At 40.9% G+C, this 15,285-nt stretch overlaps 1 protein-coding gene across 1 annotated transcript in view; it reads right to left on the bottom strand.

Moving 5' to 3' along the window:
- The window catches only part of psme4b (proteasome activator subunit 4b), a 37,754-nt gene that overhangs the window by 9,021 nt on the left and 13,448 nt on the right, over window positions 1-15,285 (bottom strand). The window contains exons 14-39 of the mRNA XM_053862458.1: window positions 14,877-14,941; window positions 14,601-14,751; window positions 14,421-14,519; window positions 13,082-13,151; window positions 12,734-12,801; window positions 10,574-10,777; window positions 9,664-9,821; window positions 9,497-9,592; window positions 9,356-9,411; window positions 9,196-9,252; window positions 8,867-8,922; window positions 8,674-8,772; window positions 8,530-8,592; window positions 7,371-7,466; window positions 7,167-7,298; window positions 5,610-5,819; window positions 5,409-5,545; window positions 4,607-4,660; window positions 4,371-4,500; window positions 4,048-4,129; window positions 3,072-3,225; window positions 2,546-2,612; window positions 1,518-1,643; window positions 1,231-1,383; window positions 1,030-1,134; window positions 860-951 (exon numbers count right to left, since the gene is read on the bottom strand). Coding sequence (XP_053718433.1) covers window positions 860-951; window positions 1,030-1,134; window positions 1,231-1,383; window positions 1,518-1,643; window positions 2,546-2,612; window positions 3,072-3,225; window positions 4,048-4,129; window positions 4,371-4,500; window positions 4,607-4,660; window positions 5,409-5,545; window positions 5,610-5,819; window positions 7,167-7,298; window positions 7,371-7,466; window positions 8,530-8,592; window positions 8,674-8,772; window positions 8,867-8,922; window positions 9,196-9,252; window positions 9,356-9,411; window positions 9,497-9,592; window positions 9,664-9,821; window positions 10,574-10,777; window positions 12,734-12,801; window positions 13,082-13,151; window positions 14,421-14,519; window positions 14,601-14,751; window positions 14,877-14,941 — 2,780 coding nt within the window. The remainder of the gene's footprint in view (window positions 1-859; window positions 952-1,029; window positions 1,135-1,230; window positions 1,384-1,517; window positions 1,644-2,545; window positions 2,613-3,071; window positions 3,226-4,047; window positions 4,130-4,370; window positions 4,501-4,606; window positions 4,661-5,408; window positions 5,546-5,609; window positions 5,820-7,166; window positions 7,299-7,370; window positions 7,467-8,529; window positions 8,593-8,673; window positions 8,773-8,866; window positions 8,923-9,195; window positions 9,253-9,355; window positions 9,412-9,496; window positions 9,593-9,663; window positions 9,822-10,573; window positions 10,778-12,733; window positions 12,802-13,081; window positions 13,152-14,420; window positions 14,520-14,600; window positions 14,752-14,876; window positions 14,942-15,285) is intronic.

Below are 15,285 nucleotides of genomic sequence, written 5' to 3' on the forward strand. Positions count from 1 at the left end.
CTTTGGTTCTTTGTTACATCAAGTATCAAACTCAAAGCCTGGAGACTAGATCAGGCCTCTTAGCTATTTCAAATGATGCGTGAGAGCTGGAAATTAAATACCAGACAAAAAAAGTGTTCATTTTGGGCGAACTATGATGATTGTAATCATGTCTAATCGTGGGTTTTCTCATTCGAGTGATGATTAGATAAGATGTCGTTTTGAAACACTTAGCATGGTGTGAAATTAACTTCAGCTCACATCAGGAAGCTTCTTTGTACCAAATAGTTTTGCATTCATGTAGTCTGTATTTATTCAACGCCAAAACACAAAAGAAAATGTTCTGCACACTGCCAGATGCAACTCAATTTCATCAAAAACATTGGCAAATCCCAGCATGCACCTGGCCAAACTGTGATCAATGTAACTGTGAAGAGAGACCTCTTGTATGCTGAGTTCACATCACATCACAGTTAAAATTCCCACATGCCCTGCAATACAATTTTTTATCTGTCTGTATTAATTATGATAAAATATTCCATTGGTTCAGATGCTTAGCTGTTGAAGCAAGGTGTCGAATAAGATTTGGTTTTTGCCTGCTAACCTACTAATTAAATAAATAATAATACAGTACTTTGGAATTCACAGCTGACAAACATCTGAGCTCATATTCTCATGACCCTAAGAGACGTCATCCAGGTGGTAACACACAGGACTCTTTGACATCACACAAAATAAAAAGGGGTGTAGGCAACAATATACGACACTTCTGCCTCAAATGCTGAGTCATTTTGTCGCTGGACTAAAGGCCAGAGTGAATCCTTGTGTGTGTGATGACTGGATCAGCCTGTGTCCACTGATATCCATAAAAAACGCTTACCTTGCATCCCTAAATGACCCCCCCTCTCCACTCAGCGGGCTCTCCATCAGCATCTCAAATAGCCAATGGAGTTTTCTCGGGTCACGTCCCTCCTGACAGACAACAGCGAGTCACTTCAGGTTGTGCAGATGAGCATGACAACAAGAACAATGAATACTTTATATACTTACACTGGCAGTGGCAATGCACGTCCCCCAGTCGGTGTACGTCTCCACCGTGACGTTAGTCAAAGCAGTTTTGATCAAAGGACACACAATTTGCCACAACTTGTCGACCTACAGCCACACACGGGCAATAATGTTAATTATTACTGCTCTTAACAAAAAGCGAGTGCTTGTTTGTGAGTGTGTGACGGTGTGCAAGCGTGTGACCTTGCTGAAGCTCCACAGTTTGCTGCCTCTGATGAGTCCAGCCATAATCTCGCACAAACAACGCTGTGAGCTCTCGTGGGGATCTGAGGCCAGTTGCTCCAGGTGAGGCAACAGCAGAGGCAGGAACACATCACCATAATTACGAAACAGCCCCTGTCAATCACAACCGACGTGACGTCAGATGGAGTCCAGCCAGTCACAGCTGAGGTTGACATGAATGTCCAGCCTTGGGCACAGCTGGAATCACATCCTGTCAAAAGACGAATCGATGGAGCTCGGAAATTCACCTTGAAGAGACAAAAGCGTCGTGGGTTGAAACTGTCTTTTCCTTTGCGGTCCTCAAGAGAGAGGTAGTCTATCAGCTGGTCGATGAACTCCAGATCAGAGAAATATTCATAGACAATCTTTTCCCCCTGAGCGACAACACAACAAATGTTATTAGAGCAAAGCAAAGTCTGGCCACTGCAAGCTTCATAGATAGAGTAGAACATGGCGGATTAATAAAAGCAAATACAACGACCGGCTGTGTTTTTTTGCTACACAATGGCCAGGGTTAGTACTGCTCTGAATGCATTTGAAATTCTTACACAAATACTTTCAAGACATTAAAAGAGCTTTAGTAGAAATAAGGTTAAATAAAAACTTGAATATAGCCACCATCGTGATTTATTGTGCCACTGTCAAACTGATGCAAAAATAAACAATATTTTGTTGTTTAAATGTATGTGAGTCCATCATTAGTTTCACTAATATACTAAATTCACTCAAATTGAAAAATGTGGATTCTTAAATTTGACTGACATGCTTACAATCAAAAAAATATATTAATAATATAAAATAATTAAATGAATAGTTATTATAATTATTATATTTTAGTGTATTATAATAATATATATTATTGTATTATAATTTATTTATAATAAATTATATATATATAAAAAATTGTAAGAATGACATGCTTACAATTAAAAAATATATATATTTTTTAATTGTAAGCAATATATATACATTTTTTTTTTTATTGTAAGCATGTCAGTCAAATTTACAATTTACAAACAATGACCACCATGACAAATAATTGAGCTTGACAATTGAACAGCCTTTTCAACTTGCAAGTACACATTTGATTTACAAATACCACGACTTCTACATATTCAACCTTTAATAATGCACAATGAACACGCGGCAATAAATTTGTTCAACGCATAGCAATTACAGTGATTCGCCTGACAATCGTGTAAAATGGCAATGATGAGTTTGTACCAGGATGAATGGCCTCGCTGTTAAGTCTTATGTAGTGTGTGCGTGTGTGTACCTCAATCATCTCCTCGTACAGCAGGTCATCTTTAAGCTTTTCAGGAGCTGCATAGATCATCATTTCTCTAAACGGCGCAGGAGACAACAGAGCAGGGCGACGTGATTTATGGGAGACGGTGTCGAGGAAGAATATGGAGAGACACATACTGTCTTAACGTAAAGGATAAATGAATGATTAAAAAGTCAGTTAGTCAGCAAGCCGCTGGCGCAGCGAGACAGCCAGCCAGCCGCTTCTCAGCCGATACATCAAACCTTCTATCTAGGCCAGGCTGTAAGTCGTTTAGTCAGCCTTATCTAGGCCGGCCCATGACAGAGAGCCTATTCACCACCCTGTTCAGTCATCCAGACTCTCAAATCAGTCACCCGGCAGTTAGTCAGACATAAAGTTAGCCACAAATGTGACAAAGCCGGGCTTCACATCATCCTGGCAGTCGAGTCAATCAGCTATTTAGCTCCATGCAAGTGAGCAGTTCATCTGCTTCCTGCCTCTCTACATCTACTTTCTAAACGCTGTCACTCTGTACCTCGGCCACGAGTAGTAGCCCCAGTGTGTTTTCTCCACATACAGCTGGGCGTCCCATTGCTCCTCACTGACAGGCAGGTGGTTGCTGTCATACTGCAGCCAACTATTTCCACGACGATCCCCCACAGACTGCCCTTCCTGATCCTCAAAGCCACCTAGAAACAGAGATACATCAGGCAACAATCAAACACAGTTACCGTACAAGTTCCATCAGTAGATTAAAAGTGTACTACAGTAGCTGGTTGGTTTCAACACACAGTCCAAAAACAGTGGCCAAATCCAGGCTTGGTGGCCACTTCTGACGCTCCGAGCCATTTTATGGGGGCCAGAGGATCTTTACATTTCGGTGTGAAATTGTCGCATTGATGGCAATTAATTTATTACAGACAGAGATTGTTAAGATATATTTTTTTAATCATCTTAGTCCTCCAGCAGGGTGGAAGGAATTCCAGGCTAAAGCTACTGAAGTACAGGCCTGCAAACTCTCTGAGTTGGACTTAGAGTGTGCAAGCTTCTCTCACTCTTTTCAAGGGATTCAATTCATATACAAACTCAGCAATGGTGCAGAGTTGAGGGATTTTGATAAAGATGAAAACCATCAGTACAGAGCCACTACTCTCATGACCGATTTCATACGTTGGCAGTTCTGTGTTTCTGTGTTTGCTGCAGACGGAACGCCAAGATTAGGTGCCCTGTGAGACAGGAATCACACGGCCATACATTTTGTTCGGCTCACCACTTGGACTGTCTAAGAGTTTGACCCCAACACTGTACTTCAGAGAAGTTATTGGTCCATAATGAAAGAGATACGCAAAGATAAACCCCTGAAAAATTAAATTCAGACTGATCAACATTCAATACACAGGTGCAAAACTATATGGAACCAAAAATAGATTTGCCAAATTATCTTACATTTAATATCCTGAACAGTCACTATTGTTACAGAAAGCATGATGACTAGTGAAAGTTTAACTCACAGATATCTGATGGCTTGACTGCAACTTTTTTTCTTGGTCGTTTAAGTTGCTTCAATATGCCAGCCACCGCAGAGATAGCCACCTAGAAAATGAATACAAACTTCATTCATTAATATCCAAGCAGACATAACAGTAGGACTTCAGCAATTGCATGCAATTCAGCAGCAGAGACCTCTAGCATTATTTCCAGGATGCACTTGTTTGAAAGTCAATACATTTTTATATGTTCGGTTGACTTCAATTTCAAATAGTAGGATTCTTTTCAGCGTGCTTTTAGGGGATGAAATGACTGAGGGTTAAAAGAAAGGAAAAACAATACAAACTTTGCGTATAGTGATGGAGTCATGTATGAGACTCTGGGTGAAGTAGAGGACAGCGTCCGGGGGAAGTGGGTGATCGTCCCTCAGAAGGAGTGACAACAGGTCAGTTGCCATGTGCTCAAACTTCCAAGGCCTGAAATCAAAAGTCAACACAAATGCTCAACATTCTGACTGCATGTATTCTGAATTCACATATATTTAAGCAGCACACTGCGAAATTACAAAAACAGAAAACTCACAATTCTCTGTCTTCAAGGCAATCCAAAAGGTCATTGACCAGCCTCTCATACTTTCTGAATAAGAAGAGAAGAGCGGTTAGTCAGTCGCAACATTCGAGGAACAAGATCATTTTTGGCTGATGATTGTGAAACCCCCATAAGGTTTGTCCTCCCCCTGTCTGGGCAGAGGTTCACCTCATAGCAAAGCAGGACTAACTGACAGGAAGACTCTTAGGCCAGGAGCCAGTTACGTCTCCGGCAAAATTTAATAACCTCATTACATATACGTTACTTCACTGAGAATGTTACTTTTTTTGTTCTACATTGGTTGTAAACAAATGTCTGTGAAACCAACTTGACATTATGTAACTGAAGATTCAACCATTCACATACACTTATATTTTGGCATCTCTCCGAGCAGAGGCAGTACATCAGGCGGCTAACATGTTTTAACATTTGCAGCGTCTTGCTTTAATGACACCATTGCTAGTCACAATCGGAGCTTCATGTTTGGGTGTCAAGCTCTGTGGCATCAGTGTAAAATACCGAACCTCAATGATCTGGGAAAAACAAAATGTAATGATCAAATTCCATACAATACCTGCCTCTTTCTTTCTTTACTTTGTTCTTTTTTCATGTATGTGGACTAGTATATTGCTTTCGTTTTGAAAACAAAAAAAAAAGAATCAAGTAACAAGAACGGTGAACTAAACTTAGTTTAACCAATTCACTTTGTGTCACACTGAACTTATGACGTGGCTCTGCCTCAAAACATATAAACAAAATAACCACATAAAAATGAAGAAAGTGAAGACATTCTTACCTTGCAGAAACAACATTTTTGATTCGTTGTCGTTGAAGCCCCTCCTTCAGCTCCTCTTTTGAGGGCAACTCCAAACAAGGTGTGGGATTTTCAGATTGCATTATCTGGTTGGCTATTGCCACACAACTTTCTGAAATCTACGGAGAAATATCTGAAATGACTTGGATTCAAGCGTGCATGCGAATAGCAATAAAAGCTTACAGTAAAGAAGATCCCAATGGTGTCATACTGGCGATGGACCCGGTCAATAATGTCGTCAAGGAGTTGACCAACAGAGTGCTTCTCCAGTGTCATAGATGGAGACAGTCCACAGCGGACAAGAGCCGGCCAAACCGCTCCGACGCAGTCCCAGTCTCGAGCACTGGACACGCAGAAGCCACTGTTGATGCCCAGCAGGCAATACAGGGCGCCCTGCGCGACACAAATTGGCAGTGTGTGATTTTAACATCGTCTATCACAGGTAAAGGGCCTGTCGGGGACAGCGGCTGGATTATCTTTCATCTTCCTCACGAGCTTCAGAATCGATCAGTCACTACACAGTCCCATCATATATAAGTCAAAGCAGCTACCGCTCAGCACTAAATCACAGAAGTCACGCTTGAGCAGTTTACACAATTACGGGAGAGCAAAATCAGCGGCGTGATGTGTTGGAGGCGTAAAGTGAGAGTCGGAATGCACAGGAAAATATGTCAGGACTAAATATGACACATTTCGATTAAGGGTTGTCAACTTTTCCTGTTAATGGTGATCATTTAATTGCAGACACAATTAGCATGTTTTTTTTTTTTTAATGTGTAAATCTATCGGTGCAGAATGCGTTCCGTGGGGGGACGAGTTGTTTGTCCTCACGTTGAGGCTTTACGACAGTGGATATTGACATTGACAGTCACTCATTCGAGGGTGCAATATGGTGATGTGTCCGCGACAACAGCTGAGGCAGAGTGTCGTCACTGTGGCAGCCACAATAATATATATATAACAACTTTACCTGAAAATGCCACAAGTAGGAGGGTCTTCTCTGCATTTTTGAGAGGTTAAATAAGAGATTAATTGAATTAATGACTGATGATAATTAATTAATCACATTATTTAATCCCCCCTGACAGCACTAGTTTATAGTTATGGAATCCAATGTAGCCACAGCGCAACACATTAACAAACATAAAATATGCACTTAGCTGCACTGTTCTCAGAAACTAATAATACTCTATATTCTCAGCCCATGTGTGAAATTGACAGACGGTGAACTACAAGTAGGTTGCACCTTCGAATTAGAAGCTTTCTCTTTCACACTATTCACTTAGTCAAGTGTCGAAAATTCTATTATTATACTCACTCCAGGAAGCAAGAGGCAATGGATATACTTATTCTAAAAGTGCAATGAGGCAAATCACTATGGAGCTTTGAGTTTCCCTTAATTGAAGATGATTTTTAAAAAATAACAAAAAAAGAGCTGAGTCAGAAGGCAAAACTCTAAGCTAAAGATCAGTGATGAAAACAGCTATTAACACAGCGTCCTTGGTGGTGTCACTCTATTCAGCTCAGAAAACAGCAAGTGGTTCAATGAGTCTGATGAGTGAGGAAAACTACAAGAGGACTTTATTTGCCCGGGATGATTGACAGGCTGGTTTGAGACTCATTAATAGCATCAGTGGACTCCACAAATGCAACCACACACATTGCGGCATTGATGAGCACATTTTGTTAAACCCAACTTCCATGGATGATACGAAGTTGACAAAAGAAGCAAAATAATACCTTGAACTGCTGATGCGTAACAGTGGCGTGCTGTGGCGACAGCAGCTGAAGGATTTTGGGAACCAGGTCTCTGTAGGCAAAGCTGTATGTTCCCAGAGCAGTCATCAGCACATTCTGAGCCCTGCTGCGGACCTACACCAGCACAGACGGAAACCACATTTTGAAGCCCAGGGGCAAATGCTGAGTAATTAACAACTGTTTTACCTGACTGTATGTGCTGGTTGACAGTAGCAACAGATCGCACAGCAGCTCCTGATGCACCACTTTATATTCGCTGCCCTCGACCACAAGCTTCCTCATCTGCATTTACCAAAAAAGCAAATGACAAAACCATATCTGCTGGACAAACAAGTTATTTAAGACATGACACTGTCAGGAAAAGACTGAAAATCAGAGAAACAGATGTTGCCGTAAATTAACTCTGAAAGAAACATTTGTCAGGGACCTTCTGCGTATTCGAGTTGAACTAATGCCAGAGAGTTGCAGCCACTTGCTACTCTTCCCTCGTCTGAACTTTCCCTTTCAAAACTGGTCTAACTGCCTGGATCACTTTTGTCATCACTGTGGAAAACACTTCTTAAAGCAGTTAAGAAGTACTTGGGCAGTTGGGAGTAACTATAAAACAACATTATCTCTCTCAGCTCCATCTGTGTGAGGGGACAAAACATACAGTAAATATCAACAAATTCCTGAAAATAGTAACTGACTACCAAGATGATTACACAGAACGGTGTTAGCATGAGCATTGGAAAACTTATATAAATCTTCAAGGTATAAATCAATAAACTAATTTTGACTACTTTTTCCTTACACTCAGCGGCTTGAAAACCAATGGAACTTATGTATGGATTAATATGGGCAAGTAAGTAAGCCTCATGCTATTCAGCCTGACATCAGACCAATGAAATTAGAGGCGAGTTATTTACATGTCAGTGTTCAATGCCCTGTTTAAGCCTGTGTGCATCCCCTGCCCCTTCCCCCGTGTTCCCATCGGCACATCTGGAACAGTTGTGCAGGTTGTGCACATCCGGGACGTGGTAGAAATACACACGAGCTAAAACAGTGGACTGAGCGCTATGGAAATAATACGCCTCTAATTTCATTGGTCTGATGCCAGGATGATGTGCTTTTCGCCGCCATCATTAATCAGCCATGATACTGGACCTTATGATAAGAACTGGTTCAGCAATGTTACATATCCTTGTACATTTTTAGTTGGGAATTCACTGACCTCTCTGTGACCAGAGCAGCTTATGAATGTACCAAATCTATTTTCTTGCTAAATTTAGCGGGAGCAGCTTATATCCAGGCGCACTCTATAGTCCGGAAATGTCTGTAATTTGTTCTGAACTGTCATGCTGACCTCATGCTGCAGTAGAACCCGGTCAATGAGCAGGGCTCGAATGTGTTGCTTCTTCCCATGAAGCTGCGAGAGGAAACCACCAGAATCAGTATCTTAGGTGATTCTTTTATTTTTTTCCCCATCCTGTCCTCTTTCCACACTCACTCGGTTTTCCATGGACTTCTTGACAAGAGTGAAACTCTTCCAGCGTGAGTCGAACTCCTTCTTGTGAGTGCCTCGGAAGAACATGAGGTCGCTGATGACCTGTGACGATAGAGAGGACAGATGAGATCATTTTTTGGCTCACTGAAGGTGAGAATAGCAGCATGTAAAAAACCCTGAGACAAGAGCGGGGTACCTTAATGATGACAAACAATGACTTGGTGTCATCCTCCGAGTGCTCCAGGATGTGATCTGCTTGGGAAGAAAAAGTTGTGAAGACACAACAAATAATAAACACAGCCAGTGGACCGAAAAAAAGAGTGTGCATGTTCCACTCAGTGTTATTTTTGTCCAGAAAATCTACGAAGCCCAACAAAGACACAGATGTCGACATGGCTTCTCAGTCTGTTCCAATCGTCCAGAAAACAAGGATCATGTCTTGTTTCAACTTCTCCACACCTTAACTAGGCAGTGAGTGTACTAACAAGCCGGTGTGAGTTCAACAGAGTTAAAATCTTCACTCACGTAGCAGCATCCGCATAGTTTGGCAGATGGCTTCTCTGTAGTTCTCCCGTGAATCATCTGCAGGGGAGGAGACAAGCAGCCATCCAGGTGTGGACACAGAATAGAGGATGAGTGGCTTCATCCCCTCTACAACTTTTAATTTGGTGTATTCTGTTCTTACCATACTCAACGCCGATGTAAAGCTTCATCTCGCTCAGCTGCACCATGGAGGGGACACTGTGTGCAGACAAAATGCATGAATCAATAGGCGTGCAAACAAATAAGTCTTGGTTATTCATTTATGTGAATCTGCAACGCTCACAGGTCTGATACTTGAGGGCCATCCAGAGGGGGCAGCATACTTCCAGCTCCCAGCAAGCTATGGTGCACTATTGCCAGACTCTGCAACAGCTCCTCCCTGACATGTACATTGAGCATTGCACTTTAAGATGAGATTTGACCTGGAACGTCTGTCGTCTGATATTGCACCTGCTCATTGGCTGATTTCCAGAGATGTGGAGTTTGATTCTCTCCAGCTCCGGGAGCAGGAGGAGGGACAACAGCTGGAAAACAAAGTTCTCCTCGCCTGTACTCGGCACGTGCCAGCACACACCCAACGCTGCCACGTCGCCAGCTCTGCCCCAGTCCTGAACGAGAAGGACATGAACTTCTATGACAGATTGCAGAGACGGGGAAAAAATGAACCCAGTTAACTGTGAACCTCAAAAAGTCATATAAAGCAGAGGCGCTACAATAAACATGAGACATTAAACATACTGTATACATTGTCAATTGTCACTATCAGTCTGTTATTCTCCCTTATGACAAACATTTAAATTCATTCTAAAAGAGGGCCAACAAATCAGAGCTAAATGAATTCACAATCACCTACAGTCCATAAGGACCAAAACATCTGCTTTTTGAAACATGCTCATCCTTCTTGCCTCTCTCTAACACTATAAATACTGTATCATGAATCTGTAAAGTTGTTCCATCATTTGGAAGATGACATTTTAGTTGTTAGTGAAGAAGTTTCTAATTTTCTGTTCATTGAAGAGTGTTTTTGTAGCTGAGAGACCAGTCATTTTTGTTGTCGACTCACATTTTCAATATCCCCACACCCATGTGTCATGAAGAGATATAAAAATATAAAGTGCTTGCTTCAACAGTTTGGCCTTTTAAATGTCATCCGTTTCTAAAGCTCCTTGGAAACAGATGGCTGGGTCTCGATAAGCACTTCGTATTTCATGCTCTTTTAATTTGATTCACACAAATGTATATTAGCAACCAGATAATCAGTCTGGATCACAGGTGAGGAAATAATGACATTGTTGTGGGAAATGTGAGGCTTTTGGAGAGGCTGGCTAGTGCTTCAGTCACTCTCAGCGTTTTTGTTTACCCGTATGGGGAGGTCCTGATCAAACCCTCCAGAGGTACTGCGGTACTCAGTGGGATAGATGAGGGATAGTGAGCGGAGAGCGTGTTCCAGCAGACAACAGGCCAGTGTGTATGCGCGCTTGCACCGCAGACGCACGCACACACACAGGACACGCTCCAGGTCCCCTTGGTATTTCAACAGCTGTTCACCATCCACACGGGTAACCTAAAAAACAACAGATAGACACACATGTGTGCACGCACGCACACTGGCAATTCAGCAGAGGGTTGCTTATTAAATATTGAGGTTCCCCAGTAAATCACAGCATCTGGCTCATTCCCATCCGCGTCTGGCTCCCAGGAGTAGTAAAACAAAACAGAAAGGGTATCAATGTGTTCTGGTTAATGACGAGGAGCTTTGATATTTATGACAGTGTAGCAAGCACACTGCAAGAAATATTGTTGTATCATTGCTTTTTCAAGACATGACAACGCAGCAGAAAAGGGAGGCCATACAAATTTGTCCCAAAATTCAACAGGAAGTTTTTGTAAGAAAGAAGAATAAACCATTTTGTGCTGACTAAAATCAATTCAAGAAGGTAATGAAATTTATGAGAAAGAAATTCTCGTTTTTATGTGTAAAACATTAATTTTATGTAGTCTTATTGAAAACCAGATTATGTCCATGTTTGCATGTTATAAAAACGTATATAAATGTAATTTCATTATCTGTGACAATAATAATAATAATAATAATAATAATAAGCAACTGTACATTACTCATGCATGAACTTCCTTTCAAAGGGAACATAATTCAGTGGACCACTGTATACAATATGATGTCACAGCCAAAACATTTGTGATGATGGACACTAAATAAGATTGCACTAATGGACAGAAAATTTGAGTTATAAAAAAACTTCAGGAGGGAAGCACATAAAAGCAGTTGTTCTGCGCATCTGGTGCAGCAAAGAGTTCACTCATCTCTGGAATACTTCCGCCCTGATGGTAGAAGTGTACTGACGCAACTTGACATTAATAATTTGTTGAAATATTACAATGCAGTTAATTGTGAATAATTAAAATTATAAAACCTAATTGAACTAGATCATTTTTTATCCAGTTCCACACCTACTATTATATTTCACTCACAATTTTACACAATTGTGACTCCAAATATTCCAAACCATAGCGTGTGAAGAAATCTTAGCTTCAAAGGCAATGAACTCATCAATATATCCTGTTTCCTGTTAAAGCTTTTCAGTTCAGTCACCACCATGCCAGAGTCTAAGACGAGGAGTATCCTGATCCCTCCCACAAAACTGCAGTGTATTAGTAGAATTTAAGCCACCAAACACCAATCTTGGTTTCGTCATGCACCTCTGTCAACTCGTGCCACACGTGTGAACACAACACAACACGCTATGTATGGGGTGAAATAGATAAGGGCAAGACACAATGTCAGTGTATGGGAACCACTACTGCTACCTGCTGATGACGTACATAAGACGTAGTAGAAGCTATTTTCGTGAACATGAAACTATTGTGTGAACTAAAAGATGAGCTACTGTATGTGAATGTGACATCACAAAACCACAAACCAGTCCTGCTTCTCCTGTGTTCTGCAATGAGTGCTGAAAATTTTGAATAGTAGTGGACTATTTCTTAACTGTTGGCAGCACAATGCAAACTTGACGTATACAGCACATACTTGGCCCCTGCAAGTGAAGCACCAGCTTCTCACAGATGACTATCATACATTAACCTTTACCCTTCAAATGTTTAGAGAGACAACAGGAGGAAAATTACAGTACACATAGGGTGAAACTAGAAACGTAATCTTGGCATAGACTGTACAGTAAATGTGCTTTTTAAATGGTAAATAACTTGAGAGACCTTGACCTAAAAAGAAATCATCCTTCGTAACAGAAATCATTATTGAGGAGTGTCAAGTAACGCAGTAGTAGCACAGCAACACGTCCTAACTTCTGAGAAAAGTATCTTTATCTCAGTAGTGACAACTCAACTGTCAAGGAAGATGAGGAAGCTCTTCTGACAGAATCTGCCATCGGTGCGAGAATAAACAAGTCTCAAAGTAGCGTAGACCACTTAGAGATTTTTCTTTTCTTTTTTTTTTTTACTGGTGTCAAGGTTTTCATGACATGACGGATCCTTGTCTCACCTCTGAGAGCAGCTGGAGATTCCACAACAGCTCCTTATCCAGCTCTTCTTCACTTTGCAACTCCTCGTCTGCAAGCACATATTACGGAGCTGAGTTATTTGCTCAATTGCTTACATGACAGGATGGGCCACTTGATTCATTTTGAAGTCAGTTTTCTGCAGCATGCCAGCAGAGTAAGTTATTTCCGCTCCAAACAAACATAAAAATCTCCACATAGAGCTGCTGGCCAATCAGCTCAACACTGATGACATTAACAGCAACCAACTTGATGGGGCAGTTTACAGAATTTTTTTGTCTCCAGACACATTCACATGTCTACACTACAGACATAGGTAACAAAGTACTGACTGTCAGTAATGTGGAAAATGACGCTGCAGCAGTGGGGGATGAACAGACGCAGAGATTCAGCAGGATGACACTGCAACACAAATCAACACGCTCACAGACACACGCACACACACTAAGAGATGCATACATTTACATGCAAGAGCTGAAATAAATAAGTGAAAAAAAAACATAAAGAAGGAAGGAAAATAATCACAAGAGTCAAGCAGAGAAGCACAGCATGATTAGTCTTGCAAATATCCCATAAATATTCTGACAACTGCAATGACGAATAAACTATTTTCTGGTTATGATTTAGTCTGGCAAGGTTAAGAATTACTACACAAATAACTGGAGAAGAGGGACTACAGCATCTCAGGCACGCTGAGACTAAACAAACTTGTAAACACAAGAAAAGGAGGAGACTGCAATGTTTAAGGCCTCAGCATTTCAAGAATCTGCCTCCCAAATCAGTAAGACAACTTTTGGCTTCACAATAATAATACAGGTTAGTAATAGTTATAATAATACAATAGTAATACTGGATTAATGACCCTGACCATGTGTGGCGAGGTACATTCATATGTAGGCAAATCAAATGATCAATATCGCTAAAATGTAAACTTTAAATATGCTTTAAATCATGTTTTGACCATTGATCAGCTGCAAGTATTGAATATTTGGCACTATTTTAATCGGTTCTATGAACAATGGTGTTGTCCATGGGTCACCAACAGAAACAATGGGAGTGGCCTAGTCTCTGTCAATATTTATCATTTAGTCATCTTATTACGTGTCTTTCCTTTGTGTTACACCATTGGTAATTATTGAAAAGAATCAATGATCTTACTTGGGACAGAACATGTGGAAACAAAACTGTTTTTTCAACTATTCGTTAGGTGGTTTTTATGCACAGTGGCTCTGCTTGTTGGTCTTTGAAGTAAGCTCAGCTCCAGAGTAGACTTGAAGTTTTTAGGTCAAAAACATTTTCATTTTACCAAGATGCACTGCTATTACTTGATCGTCCCAGTCCTTTAAGGAAGATGAATTACAGAAAAATAAAAAGAGCACAGCATTACAATGGTTCCTTTGTTGGTTGACTCATTTGTAATGATAGTTTTGCCTTGACACTTAACAGATCAGCTAACTTTCCAGAAGAGCGACTGCATGTTTGCCAGTCACAAACAGAGATTCTGCATATTGGCATCGAGTTTCTGTAAAGCCAAGTGAATTGCAATTTTATATCCAGCAACGTCATGCATACACAACTGAAAAAATGAAAAAGTGATGTGAAGATTCATTAAACGTCTCAACAGGAGGCACATATTTGAAAAGGTTTGAACATCAATACATATGACTATACCTTTGCAGTTGCTCTGCACATGTCAGCCACCATTCTTCCCGACACACATGTCTCAAAGATGTTTGAAGTTGCAAAATTGTACACTTTCTGTAAAGCCACCTGAAGACAAGCATTTGAATATGTTACTTGAAGACGGATTGACTTTGCTCAATAACACCAGGAGTGTGTGTGTTTTGTCACCATGTATATTTCTTTGGAACACTGAGTCAGGATAGTGCTCACGGTGGAAGACAGGCCCAGCTCTACCAGGCTCTCTAGGTGCGTTTGGGTATCAGTCTCCATCTCATCCCTGGTCTGTTCCAATGTGCTGCTGTCTATCAGAGCGAAACACCTGCACCAGCCAGCAGCAAACACACTTGTCACCAACGAAGCTCCTCAAACCGAGACTCTCTCACAGTGGGAAGCTGACAGCATGGGTTTATTAAGTGAAGGTTTGACTCAGTAATTTGGGTTTACCTGTCCAGGAACTGGAGAACAAAGTCTTCAAACTCTGCAGATGCGAAACACAGTCCTTTTTCCATCTGAAGAAGAGAAATCGAACACTTCAACTGACTTTCAACAGCTGAAATGACCGAGAACTTCTATATGAAATGGTTGTCAAATCGTTCTTTGAACAACATGTCCAGGAAAAGAGTGACTTAATTTGTTTACTGCAGATCTTTTCAGCATTGATTTTATCGTGCACATTAAATAAATAACATACAAACATGTTCTATGGATTTATTCTTCTTGTACACTATTTTTGCAATTAAGTTTTCTGGGGCTCTTAAAGTAACTTTACTGTAGATCATCTCAACTTATCCATGTACAGGCTGCAGGCGCAGCAGCCTGACCACAGAAGCATACCTTCCACCTCTGAAGGAAG

The sequence above is a fragment of the Synchiropus splendidus genome, chromosome 1 (assembly GCF_027744825.2).
Source record: "Synchiropus splendidus isolate RoL2022-P1 chromosome 1, RoL_Sspl_1.0, whole genome shotgun sequence".
NCBI classification, from domain to species: domain Eukaryota; kingdom Metazoa; phylum Chordata; class Actinopteri; order Syngnathiformes; family Callionymidae; genus Synchiropus; species Synchiropus splendidus.